The following is a 13,811-nucleotide window of genomic DNA, read 5'->3' as shown; positions in this document are numbered from 1 at the left end:
CTAAACAAAACTCTAACTGTATAAAAATTTATCATTTTCGTGTTCTACTCTGCTTTAATAACATTTATTTACATTTATTATATCTAAATAAAACTCTAATTGTATAAAAATTTATCATTTTCGTGTTCTACTCTGCTTTAATAACATGGAAAAATCAAAATTGCTTTTCTTGGTGTTCCCCAAGGACAGCACAATGTATTTAAAACACAACTTAGCTATAAAACAGAACCTTTTCATATATAGATATTGGTTGAAGAAATATTCTCTGTGTAATTAAAATGTTTAGAGAAGCCATACTATTTTCATTGTGTTCAGAAAAAGTTTGTACTATAACTATATTTTGGTATAATAAAATATATTCTAGTATTAGATTGGTACAGTGAATTCCTATTTACCTGGAATAATTATTAAAAATGTGTCCTGGTAAATTTAATATTACAGTTACCTAAGAGTTATAACTGAATTAAAAGATAATTTCAAAAACTTCACAGCACTAAAACTATAAGCAGCTTAATTTAATCTTTGATGAGTTAGTAAACAATTCAGAAACTTACAGTGCCTCATTTCATAATGAACCTCACTTATTGTAGGATAAAACTGAAAATTCTAGTTATTTGATTTTTCTGATTAGGTGGATTATGAATAAGCCATGTATTTCGGAAAGGTCATGAAAGCTGTGTCATATATACACTCACGTATTTTCCTATTAATCTTTCTTACCCCTGTTATGGGCATTACAGAAAAGAGAGATTAAAACTTATGCCCTCATCCCCATTGGGAAGCAGACATGAAAATTATTCCAGTTACTCTAAACCAGAGTGTTTCAAAGAATGATCTGTGGACAACCTGTCTTAGAATTACCTTGAGTATTTGTTAGATATGCAGATTCCTGAACCGTTCACCAGACTTGCTGAATTGCTGTGTCTGGGAAAGACCCCAGGATATTAACGAACTATCAAAGTAATTCTGATTTTTAAGTTTGAGACCCACTGCCATACAGTTTCTGGATATGATTTGAGGTATCAACCTAGAGAGGATCATCAGAGCAGCTCCAAATAATTCTTCCCATGAATGTTGATATAGGAAAAAGAGTGACAAAGATTGAAATGGGTGTGTTACTTCCCACAGAGTAGAAGAACAGGAAATAATATGTTATGCCATCAGGCCAAAGGAATTTTAGAGGCAAAGTTGGAAACAGTTTAGAGCTATTTCATTCATGTTGCTAATATCGATGCTTACTTAATATATGGAGTTTCCAATATATTTTTCCTTATTGATATGAAGTAACATGAAATTTGCTGACTCCCATTTGATTCATTTGGAAGATGGTTTGATTGCTTTAAAGCCTTGCTTTTACTTCAGATACTGTAGTAAATGTCTCTTCCGGGTCTCTTTCCACTAAATGTTTTGAATTTTTCAGAGCTTTGGTTGTGATACAGTTACATATCTTCATTAACATGAGCAAATTTTACTTGTTCTTGTAACTGTTATCACTGGGAACAGAGTATAAATGGTTTCTACGAGGAACTCTTATTTTTATTTCATTTTATGTTACCATGAAAAAATAAGTGGTTGATGGTTTATTTGGTCTATTTGTTTTCCCTACGAGAGTTGAAACATATAAATTACACTTTACTCATTCCCCCCACCACTATAAAGTGTCAGTCAACAGCATGTATTAAGTATTCTTTACCCTTTGAGGAGTCACGAAAGGAGGCAGACTCTCACTTCCTTTGCAAATCTCTTTATTACTATTGAGATTTCAGTCAGTATCCAAGTCCTGCCAAGTTTTTCCCTATATCTCTACTATCCACATATCCAAAAGTGAGCATGGCTCACTTTTGCTCAGGAGCAGCTTTCGTTAGGCCACAAGCTGGCCACGAAGGTTGGCCTTACTTTCTCTTCCACTTGTCTTCTCCAAAATACCCTCAACAGGCCAGGGACAGTGGCTCACACTTGGTGTAATCCCAGCACTTTGGGAGGCCGAAGCAGGAGGATCGCTTGAGACCAGAAGTTTGAGACCAGCCTGGGCAACACGGTAAAACTCCATCTAAAAAAAAAAAAATTTTGCCAGGCATGGTGGCATGGGCCTGAGGTCCCAGCTACTTGGAAGGCTGAGGTGGGAGGATCCCTTGAGTCCGGGAGATGGAGGTTGCTGTGAGCCGTGATCATGCCACTGCACTCCAGCCTGGGTAACAGAGCCAGACCCTGCCTCAAAAAAAAAAAAAAAAAAAAAAAAAAAAAAAAGAAAAAGAAAAAGAAAGAAAGAAAGAAAGAAAAACAGGAAAAAAAAGAAATAATACTCCTCAGGGATGTGGACTGCAGGCCTTTTGTGGCCTCTAGCTTTACTGTGGGCTGTTCTTGGGTACTGTCAATCATCAATTGTGAATAACAGTCTTTCCCTGTATCTGCAAGTGGGTGGAAACCATACCTCTTCTTCTTGCTGCTTTGACCTTTCAGTCTCCACAAAATTAGACACCAGGGCCTGGTAAGGTGATTCCAGAACAGAATTACAAAGTAGGAGAGACAAGGGTTAAAGTTTTGCAGCTCTACTTCGAATTTCCCCTTGTATCACCCAAGGGTCTTATGGTTTCAGACAGAGAGTCACCTTTCTGAATGCTTCTGCTTGACCTGCTGTAGATTCAAGTTATTACTCCAAATGGATCCCCTTCTTTGAATCTTTCAACTGTCCCTACTCCTCCACTGAAAGGAGCCTTATAGTCTGAGCCCTTCTTCCTTCCCACCCATACCATACACTGTCCAATCAATTAAGGCCACAGGTTTGGGCTGCGAGGACCACACTGGGAAAAATATCCCTGCCTCTTTCTGTGTGTGTGTGTGTGTGTGTGTGTGTGTGCGTGCACGCGCTCATGTGTGTAGGTCGGGGGATGATTGGTGAACTGACTGTGGGTCCTCCAATCCATGTTTCCTATTCAATATTCCCTCCAGCAGGAACTCTGACCCTAGGGTTCCTTTGCTAACCAACCCATACATTAAACATGCACATGCACACACTTATACACATTCATAAAGATTATACAGCATAGTATCAAACCTGTATTGAGAACAGAATGTAGCCACAATATTAATAAAGCTCATGCCCTGGCTGGAAAATAAATAGATCTGTAAAGAAAACTGACATCTTTACTGATCTCTTCAAGATTTTCAAGAGAGCTGGACTAACAGTGAATTTGTCTCCATTTCACACTGGTCACATTACACAAGTTTTTTGTTTGTTTCAGAATTTGCCTCTGACTGAAATATGGGGACTTATGGGGTGTGAGTGAGTTTACCAGTTTCTCTCTAGGGCTGCCAGGTTTAGCGAATAAAAATGTGGAATGCCCAGTTAAACTTGAATTTCTGGTAAACCATGAATAATGTTTTAGTGTAAGTTTGCCCCATGCAATACTTAGGATATACTTATACTAAAAAATGTTTTTGATTTTTATCTAAAATTCAAATGTATCTGGGTACTCTGCATTTTATCCGGCAACTTTTTTCCTACCATATCTCCTTGTTCATCTTGAGTCTCACTGCTACCATTTAGTCTAGGGGTCCTCATCATCTCAAGTCTGGGTATCTGCAATACTCACCTGGGTGAGCTTCCCAACACTACTCTTCTTCCAATCTTCTCCACCACCCATTTTTCAGAACTGTTTTCTTTCCTTTTCTCTTTCTCTCTCTCCTTCCTTCCTCCCTCCTTCCCTCTTTCTTTCTTTCTTCCTTCCTTTCTTTCTTTCTTTCTTTCTCTTTCTCTCTCTCTTTCTTTCTCTCTCTCTCTCTTTCTTTCTCTTCCTTCCTTCCTTCTTTCTCTCTCTTTCTCTCTCTTTCTTCCTTTTTTCTTTCTTTTTTTTCTTTTGACAGAGTCTTTCTGTCGCCTGGGCTGGAGTTCAGTGGTGCAATCATGGCTCACAGCAGCCTTGACATCCCAAGCTCAAGTGGTCCTCCCACTTTAGCCTCCCTAGTAGCTGGGACTTCAGACACTACACCACATCTGGCTAATTAAAAAAAATTATTTTTTTATACAGATGGGGTCTCCCTGTGTTGACCAGGCTGTTCTCAAACTACTCAAGTGATCCTCGTTCCTTGGCCTCTCAGGGTGCTGGGATTATAGGCATGAGCCACCACACCTGGCTAGAAGCTACTTTCATTAAGTTCTCTTCCACCCAATAAATTATGATGACCCCTATTGCTTTCCAAAGTGACTTCCAGTCAGTGTGTACTTATATACCACATTTTAAGCATTTTAATGTAAACTTTTAAGTTTTCCTTCTTCTTTCACATTCCACATTTGGTCTGTCAGCAAATCCAGTGGGCCTCTCCTTCCAAATATATCTGCAATTTAATCACTTTCCACCACCGCCACTGCGTATTCTCTACTCCAATCACCTCCTGTCTCACCTGGGTTATTTCAAGACCTCCTAACAAAGTCTGTACATGCCTTATCAGAATAGCCAGAGTTATTCTTAAAATGTGAGTCAAGTAATGTCACCGCTCCACTGAAAACGCTATGATAGCCTCCCATCTCCCATAAAAGCCCAAGTCTTTATAATGACCCATAAGATCCTGTAAGATTGCCTCCCAGGCCACAGCTCCTAATGTTCTCCCCATCTCCTCACTGCCCTTTTTACCATCTACTCCCTAACCTGGCCTCCGGGATGGGCCTCCTACGGAGCAGGCATGCTTTCACCTTGGGCGCAGCCTTTTGCTTGCTGTTCCCTCCTCTCCCAGGTATTTGAATGGCTTGCTTTCTTCTTTCACGTCATTACTCTCACTTCCCCAACACTTTTAGCAATGTTTTCTGCCTTATTTATCTTATCAGTAGTTACTACTCTTTAACTTACTAAATATTTTACTGATTTATCTTGTTTATTGTCTATCTAGCACATAGCAAACATTTGGTAGATATTTGAGTGAATGAATGAATGACTGCAAAGATGATTTCCCTTGTTGAAGATATTTTTAAAATTGCATCATATATTTTGATGGCAATTCTAAAAGTGGTTTTCACAAAATAGTTTGAATAATCATTAAATGTGTGTGTAGTCTTCTAACATTATTGCTTTGAGTGAGTTAAAAAATTTTTTAAATTATAAAAATAATTACTGTTAGTAACTTTAGGTATAAATATAAAAAGTAATTTTGAAGAAAAATGTGTTGAAGAGATTACTAAATCTGAACAGATGTCCTTAAGAGGTAATTATGAATACAAATGTAGGACTCTGAGCTGTGAAGAGAAACTGAGTCATGAGTCATTTAAGACAGAGAAAATCATATCAGATAAGGCTTTAAAGGCAAAGAATGACTTTGCAGTGATTGAAAGTTGGGAGGCAATAATAAAAATTAGTATTAGTACCATATTGATATGTATTAAGGATGTACCATATGCTTGCATGGAGTTAAGTGCTAAGCACCATGTGTGGTAGGTACCTTCACTTTTCCATTTTATAGACACAAGTATCAAGGCTTTAGAGAAGTTACTTACCCACTGTCCCAAAGTTTTCATGGTAGAAGCCACTCTTGGATAGATGTGTCTGATACCAAAGCCCAAGTCCCTGACTCCTGAGTGGTCCTGACTCTTATGTGGCCATTGGGCTATAACAGCAGCTTGCAGGGTGAAAATCCCTTGAGGCACCATTTTGGAGAACAACATGCCATTTTCCCGGAAACCTAACACAGCTAGAGTTTCCTCTACCACTGGACCAGATTGTAGCCATTTTGGCTGAACAACAGATAAAAGAACTGATCTGCAGTTAAGGCCAAGTTGTTTGAAAAATATACACTTTTAGAATTGGACATACATACCCATAAGGTGAGATGCTGGCAATACAAGAAGCACTTAGGAACAGAGACTGAGTGAATAAAGAGCAGAATCAAGTCTCCTATCAGAATGCTTCTGTACCACTTAAAAAGTTAATTCTTCTCCTTGCCCTGTTCTGTGTGTGTGTGGTTGATTTTTGCCTATTCCACTTTATGTTATAAAACCTCGCCAAAAGCCACACAGCTTTGCTGGTCTAGAGACAATTACTTAATTCTCCATAATATGGAAAATCTTGTTAAATATTTATTACTTACTGCAGCATATCCAAAGCAAAATCTGGCAGAGTCAGGCAGCATGTCAATCACGGGAGTATAGGCTTCAACTTCCTCCAGAATTAATCAACAAAAGGGATAGCTTCGACTGTGTCAAACAGAAAATACCATCATCGGAGATGCAGGCAAATCACTTTACTGTGAAAAGAAGGAAAATGGTTACTTTAATTTGGTCTTCTCTCTCTGCTTAGGAATCCCACCTGATTTCCTGGTAGTGAGTGCTTATTATTTTAACACACTTGGTGACTGGGGGCTGGATGATGTCATGGCAATGGAGATCATTTTTCAGAATCTGAGAGAAAAATTCAGATGTCTCCCTTAGCCAGTCAGTATTCACGGTGTGCCCCCCACATTGTTGAGGACAGTTCTCAACCCTATTCCCACTGTAGCACATTGAGGCAAGAGGTATGCTTCTATCAGTATAAGGCAGTGTTCTCAGAGGTGAGAGTATTGACCGCCCACTTCCCACTATAGGAAAGCAGAATTTGGGGAGTTTGTATTGAGTGTAGTTTGAAGAATTACATCCCCCTAAGAGGTATTACTCTCACTCTCCAATTGAGTATTAATTGGTTTAGAACAGTGGCACTTGTTTTGCAGTTGTTGGCATCCACCTAAGATGTTTCTTGGTATATGTGAAGTGGGGGCTGTCCCAAGGCTTTGTGCAGTGTCTGAGGAGATCTTATTAAAGAGCTGAGAATAGCACCTTGGGGAGGTTACAGCTTAGATGCCTTTCATGTTTACCTATTCTTTTTGAAAGAGGCTGCCCCAAGCACAGCCCTATAAAAAGACAGCCACACAGTCTGTTTATTTAGGATGGGTGGCCATGTTCTGTTGGCATGTGACCTTCCCATCTTAGCCACAACTGAAGAACTAGCACCTGGATCGGGGGCGGCCATTCTATAGGCTGCTCAGTGGCTTGAGAGACAGACTCAATATAAGAATGGTGATAGAATCAGATTCTCCCCCCTTGGGCATTTGGTTATGAGATATATGGAGAGAGTTGGCACCTGGTTGTGGGAACAGAAGTGGAAATACAGGCAGAGAGACAAAGAGCTGTGGTTACACAACTTGAATTATTGTGTGTTCTGAAGACATTTCATGAGTTGCAGCTGTGGTATGCCAGAGCTGGCTCTACGGCCCCAAAAACTGGTTGTGTGGATCCCTTCCCAACCCTGCCTTCAGAGACATCTGGTTGGTGGGAGTATTTGTACCATGTGAATTGGTTAATACTGTAGATCAGGGCCCCTAACCCTTTCATCCAGATCTGGTTGTTACATGTTTACCAGCACACCACTGGGTTGGGGGAGGGATGGTGTAGGAAGCAGGCAGAAGCAGCTACCTCCTCTGGGTCTTTAGCCTTAAAATCAATGTTGAATGGAATATGGTAACATGATTGTTATTAAGGCTATAATAAAGAAGACATTTAAAAAGCATTGTAAAATACATGATTAAAATATCAATGGTTAAACTACAAAACTTATAGGAATGTGGTCAAGGGGGTAGTACCTTTCCCATTCCCCTAGCTTTCAAAGGCACAGGCCCCGCCCACCATGCCCACAAAGGATGATCTGACAAGCCAGGTAAGCCTCTGGTCTTATTTCCACATGTATTCTTTACCTTGGTTACTTGAGGTAACCTGAGTGCATACCAGTTACTTAAAACCAAAAGAGCCCAATGAATACAGTTTTTGAATGCCACTTTTTTTTAATGTAGAGAAAATAAGACAGATTAGTATGGTAAAAGTATATATGCACTTTAGAATGAGGATTTAATTCTAATACTACTTCACTTCTTCCTGGTAGCATATTACTTACCTATGCCTCAGTCTCCTTAGCTGTAAAATAGGGATAAAAATAATCTCAGAGATATTTGTAAGAATTAAATGAGATATCAGGTATAAAAAACATCTAGCACAGTGTCTGGCACTTATCATGCACTTAGTAACTTTAGTTCTTTTCTGCCACTCTTAGCATATTTATTCAAGCCTTTAGAATAGTGGTTGGCATTGCTGACAGTGATGTCAGCTATGTTGATACAATGAACTCTCTATTTTTACTAACATGAATTAGGTTGTAATGATATTGCATTTTTTATAATTCTATATTTTTGTATGTAAGGTTCTTCACTAAAATATTTTAAATATAGGCATAATTATTGCAATCCTTTGAAACATGCTTTACACTTAGGGAGCTTCTATATTTCTTTCTACAAATGGCTGTGCCCATTTTATTTTTGTTTTTAAACAAACATTTGGACTATGGGCAAAGAACTTTGCAAAGTGTTGTGGGGGAAGTAGAAAAACAGACACTTATGTAACACAAGGCTATAAAAAAAGAGGAAACGGAGGGAATACTGAAGAGCTTCTTCAGTATTTCCAACTACCTAGGCTCTAGGTACCTAATTAAATAGTCATGTTATGTGTCATTTAAGTCCTTTATTCATTGCATTACAATTTATTCACCATTACTTTATCTGGGTCATCTACCCTTAGTCCCATTATAATTGCCAATGCATTAAGGGTGACATTTGCCCATTTGCTATATGTAATTCACAGGATGTGGTGTTTTTCAGTACCAGATGTTTTGAGGGGAGCCACTTGCAATGGACTGTTTTTTGGTGTATGTGTTTTAATAGTTTGCCAGAACTGAGTTTGATTTGAAACAAGGTTCTTGATTTTCAAATATAGCATTTTCAAACAAATAGTGTGATGTACAAATTAACATCACTTTAGTTCACGTTGAAATAATCCACACTCTAAATCTGTTTGACATTTACCCCTTAAGTATTTTGGATCAATAAATCATTTCTGTATCATCTAGCATCTTAAAATGTTCGTAAGTAACTACTTAATACCCTACATATCCAGGTCCTGTCCCATTAGTTTGAGGGAAAAAATATATTATAGTAATTAAGACATAATTATGTTGTCTTGAAAAGCTAAGGGTCATTTGGACTTGATTACCCAAGGAGTTATCAGTGCCAAGGAAAATTAGGCAACTACAGGCTTGGGCCTGTAATTAAACATCTAGGACTGACATTTTGTTCATCAGAGGTGGCACCTTCTGAATGAATTACACCATTTCATTTTAGACAAGCTACGGTAAATACAAAACAAGTGTGTGGAGGGGGTTGGGGGGTGGACATGAATAGAGATTGGAGGTGGAGAGAAAGACCGGTGTAAACTTAAGCATTTTGTTGTGAAAAACTATTGTTCAGCCAGCCTGCCTGGGCTCCATATATGGTGTTCAAATATAAGTTTGGGACGAGCACCTTTGCAATTTTGGCCAAGAACACACACACACTCACCCTCCTCTGCTAGAGAGGGCCCGCTCACCTGGAACGCAGGCGGCTGGTTCTCCGTATCACAGTGAGTGCTCGTTCTGTATGTATAGGATGACCAAGTAACTAACTGGCAGCCCTGCTCCTGCCTCACTCTCCCACAACTTTTTATCCCCTCACCACCAACGCTCTCAACCCCTGACACGTCTTCCCACAGGTCCCTGGCTCGCTGTCCGGTCTCTTCGTGTTGGTTTGTCCGTTTCCCACTCCTTCAGCGGTCTCAGGTGGAACACGCCAGGTGGGCGTTTGGCTGTGTTCTGGGGTCCCGAGTTGGAAAGGAATGCCCCCAGGCAGAAGGCGGCCGGCAGCCCTGGGGCAGAGGAGGACGAGGGGGAGGAGAGGAGCAGGAGGGCAGGGCAGAGAAGGAGGAGGAGGAGGACGGTGCAGAGGAGGAGGAGGAGGAGGAAGAGGACAGGGCAGAGGAGGAGGGAGTTGGCGGCCGCCGAGCCCCGGGCAGCGGGCCCCGTCCGCGGCCGGCGCGCTCCGTGGTCCTCCCTCGCTCGTCTCCTATGCTCATATTTGGACTCGGCTGCCCGTGCCCAGGAATTTCCCGTCATGCCTCCCGCCGCCCCGTCCGTCGCCCGGAGCCGGGGAGGGAGGGAGCGAGGTTCGGACACCGGCGGCGGCTGCCTGGCCTTTCCATGAGCCCGCGGCGGACCCTCCCGCGCCCCCTCTCGCTCTGCCTCTCCCTCTGCCTCTGCCTCTGCCTCTGCCTGGCCGCGGCTCTGGGAAGTGCGCAGTCCGGTAAGTTCGGGCTCCCCTCCCCTCTCCTCCTCGCCTCACCCCTCCCACCCCGACCCTGCCACGTTAGGGTGTGACCCCGAGCCGGGATTCCATTCTGCGCCTGCTGCGCCCCCTCGGCCGCCTGCGGGGACAGCCCCTGCCTCAGCCGAGAAGGGGAGCAGAAGGGTTGCGCCCCGCGCCAGCGGTGAGGGGCCGAACGGAAGGAGGTCAGGGCTGGTTTCCCCCCACCCGCCGACGGGAGGCGTCTGGCAGCCTCACTGACACCTTATCCTGTCCCGGGAGCGAACCTGAACCCGCGGGAGCCTGTCGCCCCGCGCGGGCCCCGGAGAGAGGGATCTGGCGGGGAAGCCCGCGGGAGGCAGGGGAGGGGTCCATCCCGGAGCCCTCTGCTCTGTGCGTCGAGCCTGCCGGGGTTGCCGCTCAGATAACGGGCCCGAGGCGTGGGAACCGGCCCGCCAGGCCTGCGCTTTTCGCCGCGCGCCTCGGAGAGGACGGGGGCGCGGGGCGGCGGGCAGGCGGCAGGGAGGGGCGCACCCGGGAGCGCACCCGCCGCCCGCCCTCCCTGCGCTGCTGCCCCCCTGCTGGGCCAGACTCCCGCGGGCCCGGCTGGCATTTCACAGGCCAAAGTCGAACAGAACCCCGAGTCTGCCAGGTATCAGTTTTGCTTTGTTTTTAAGCAGAAAAAGGAATCCAAGTCTATTTTTGAAGTTTTACACTGGGCTATTTCGAGTCAAACTATATGAATGAAAAGTGCTGTTCCTGCCTTGTTTGGTTTAGGGCTAATAGCTATCGGAAGTGGCAGTTCTGAAGTCGTTACAGTAAGACTTTATAAGATAATGTTCTTGAATCATGTGGGAACTGTTGGGGGGAATTTAATATCAGATTATTATTTTAAAAAGCAGTTATTTTAAAGTACAAAGGTAGGGATAAAGGTAAATGTGAAATTGCATGGACTTTTACATTTGTGATGAGTAGTCGTCAAAGCTTCTTGCTTCTTAATTTTATCTGGAATGGAAGAATATAAATTATAATTCCTTAGAGCTGAGATTTCTTAGGAGATTTTAGTTTGCTTTTGTTTTTTCTACCAATAGACTAAATTGTCCAATAAGATATGGCAAACTAGGACTCATAAATTAGTTGAAACATGACTCTGTGAAGCATAGATTATATTCAGTACTCTCTGGTTTATCTCTTCATATTTTCATTTGCAGCGCTGGTGGCAAGATCGATTTTCAAAAACAATTTTGTCTATAAAAAAACTTCAGGGTTCATATAACTTATAAAATTGTCAGTTCAGATTAATGGCAGATATTTACAATATTTAACTTTATTCAATTTGCAATTTGTAAATAGTAACTTGAGCAGTGATATCAGTTTCATGTTTCTTTCTGCATAGTATTGTTTTTCAAAAAAACCCTGTTTTTTATAGATTCATATTTTGGAAGTAACTTTAATAGCACTTCTTGGAAAATACAACAGGTTCTAATTTCACATTTTTCAATGGATTTCTAAAAAATACTGTGCTGGATAGTGAAGAGTGGATTTTATTGCCAGGAAACATATGTATGCTTTCTTTTTCCTCAGTGATGTGTTGACTTACCTAATACTTGTGGTGAAACGGCCTTCGAAGACCGGAATCCACTGTACTGGCCCCTTGCCAGTAATTTTGAACATCAAGTTTATATTTGGACCATTTAAACATATATTCTTTTAATTCCGGTCCCAGCTGATGTATCAGTCTAATTTCTGATGACTTTTATTAGGGCCCTATATGAATATCTGGAAATTTTTATATTAAGATAAGTAGCTCTTTGCCATCTAGAATTTTGTCACAGTGCTTAAACTGCTTGTATGGCAAGGTTGCAGCATACAATGTAATTTAGATTTTGAATCAACACATTGCTTTTTGTTTTTAAAAGTGCTTGTTCTAATATTTTAACTAAGATGTTAATCCATTAAGTCAGAAATCCTTACTATTTTGCTCAACTCAAAAGAATATCCAAAGACTATCCCAACAGTAAGGTTCATCAGTTTTTCTAATACATATGCCATTTAATAATTAAAAATAGATTTTAAGGCCACGTGTGGTGGCTCATGCCTGTAATGCAACACTTTGGGAGGCCAGTGTGGGAGGATTGCTTGAACCCAGGAGTTCGAGACCGGCCTGGTCAACATAGGGATACCCTGTCTCTACAAAAATTAAAAAAAAATTAGCTGGGCATAGTGGCTCACTCCTGTGGTCTCAGCTATTTGGGAAGCCAAAGTGGGAGGATTGCTTGGGCCAGGGAGATCGAGGCTGTGGTAAGCCATGATCACACCACTGCATTTTTGATTCTGTCATAATCTGGTCACAATCCCTCTAATTTATCTGCACCTGTATAATTAATTTATCATAGTTATGGATTTGGTTAATGAATTTGATTCCCATGTTTAGCTTCTCGGTAAAATTATTAAGTTGGACAGTTTCCATGTCTCTTCTAACTCCAAGATCCTATAATGTTGTTTTTGTTTATGTAACTCTTCAGAGCCACCTACTACATGTGGTTCAAACTTCTGATTGTCAGCCTGTGACTTGCTATACATATCAAACTGGCCTACCATAGCCAGATGTGATGGGTGTGGTCCCGCGTTGGAGAGTCCGGATCTGTCTCAGGATTGTGTTAATACCTGGAACATGCACAAAGATACATACATACCTGGACAGATTCCATGTTAAGCTTCTATCACTTTTTCTTCCTCATCTAATAGCAGAAAGTGCTGATTATGTCATAGGGTAAATGCCTAACTGGTTTTTGGGGATAGTTAAGCCCAGGCCTTAAGACAGTTTGATATTCAGTTTTGTTATTTAGGTCTGGGTTAGGGATACCGCCAGAGAGCATCCAAACATTCCTGTGGTTGGGAAGGCTAGTTATCTGTGAGCATTCCAGATGAAATAGCCTATAATGGGTTATCACCTTTTGATCTTACCTCAGAGAAGATTGAATTGGATCTACCTATCTGATTTAGCAGAATTAAACTGGATTTGGATGGAAGGGTAATCAGCTATTTAATTTGCCAGTTGTTAGTTAGCATTCTTATTGCTGTATCTCAAGGATTTACTTTGAATATTCTGTATTTTCTCTTTCCTGCCCATGATGGGTTTTCCTTTTAAAATACTCAGCACAGGCTGGGTGTGGTGGCTCACGCCTGTAATCCCAGCACTTTAGGAGGCCGAGGCAGGCAGATCACCTGAGGTCAGGAGTTTGAGACCAGCCTGGCCAACACGGTGAAACCCTGTCTCTATGAAAAATACAAAAATTAGCCGGGCATGGTGGTGGGCACCTGTAATCCCAACTACTCAGGAGGCTGAGGCAGGAAAATAACTTGAACCAGGGAAGCGGATGTTGCAGTGAGCCAAGATCATGCCACTGCACTCCAGCCTGGGCGACAAGAGCAAAACTCTATCTCAAAAAAAAAAAAAAAATTGCTCAGCACAGTCCCTCATCCCTGTTCATATATTTGTCTGTATAGTATGCTGAAGTCATGTTTATGGCTTTAAGGGAAGTACAAAAAAGGAAAGTATAGAAAAGATCAAACAAACGCATCCAACAATCGACTTTATGAAAGATTTTGGTTATTGCCTCATTTAAGCTTCT

The 13,811-nt window shown here is 41.6% G+C and overlaps 1 protein-coding gene and 1 long non-coding RNA gene across 4 annotated transcripts in view; one reads left to right on the top strand and one right to left on the bottom strand.

Annotated features, from left to right (window-relative positions):
* Positions 1 to 42: 42 nt before the first annotated feature.
* LOC117975398 (uncharacterized) lies at positions 43 to 9,565 on the bottom strand. Its single transcript, XR_004665641.3, has 3 exons — positions 9,428 to 9,565; positions 6,076 to 6,231; positions 43 to 2,050 (listed from the first exon to the last, which is right to left on the bottom strand). It is a non-coding gene; the product is annotated as an uncharacterized LOC117975398 (long non-coding RNA).
* Positions 9,566 to 9,746: 181 nt separating this feature from the next.
* Positions 9,747 to 13,811, top strand: part of MSRB3 (methionine sulfoxide reductase B3) — a 189,102-nt gene continuing 185,037 nt past the window's right edge. The window contains exon 1 of one of the 3 annotated variants that reach the window (XM_057299408.2): positions 9,747 to 10,176. In XM_057299408.2, the coding sequence (XP_057155391.1) occupies positions 9,942 to 10,176 (235 nt within the window). In that variant the 5' untranslated portion in view covers positions 9,747 to 9,941. Of the gene's footprint in view, positions 10,177 to 10,280; positions 10,829 to 13,811 lie in introns of those variants that run through there. The other 2 variants (XM_003824792.4, XM_034935506.3) reach the window with 2 other exon arrangements.

This window comes from Pan paniscus, chromosome 10 (genome assembly GCF_029289425.2).
Source record: "Pan paniscus chromosome 10, NHGRI_mPanPan1-v2.0_pri, whole genome shotgun sequence".
Lineage (NCBI taxonomy): Eukaryota > Metazoa > Chordata > Mammalia > Primates > Hominidae > Pan > Pan paniscus.
The sequence above is the reverse complement of the archived record's forward strand: the minus strand, read 5'-3'. Positions and strand labels throughout refer to the sequence as shown.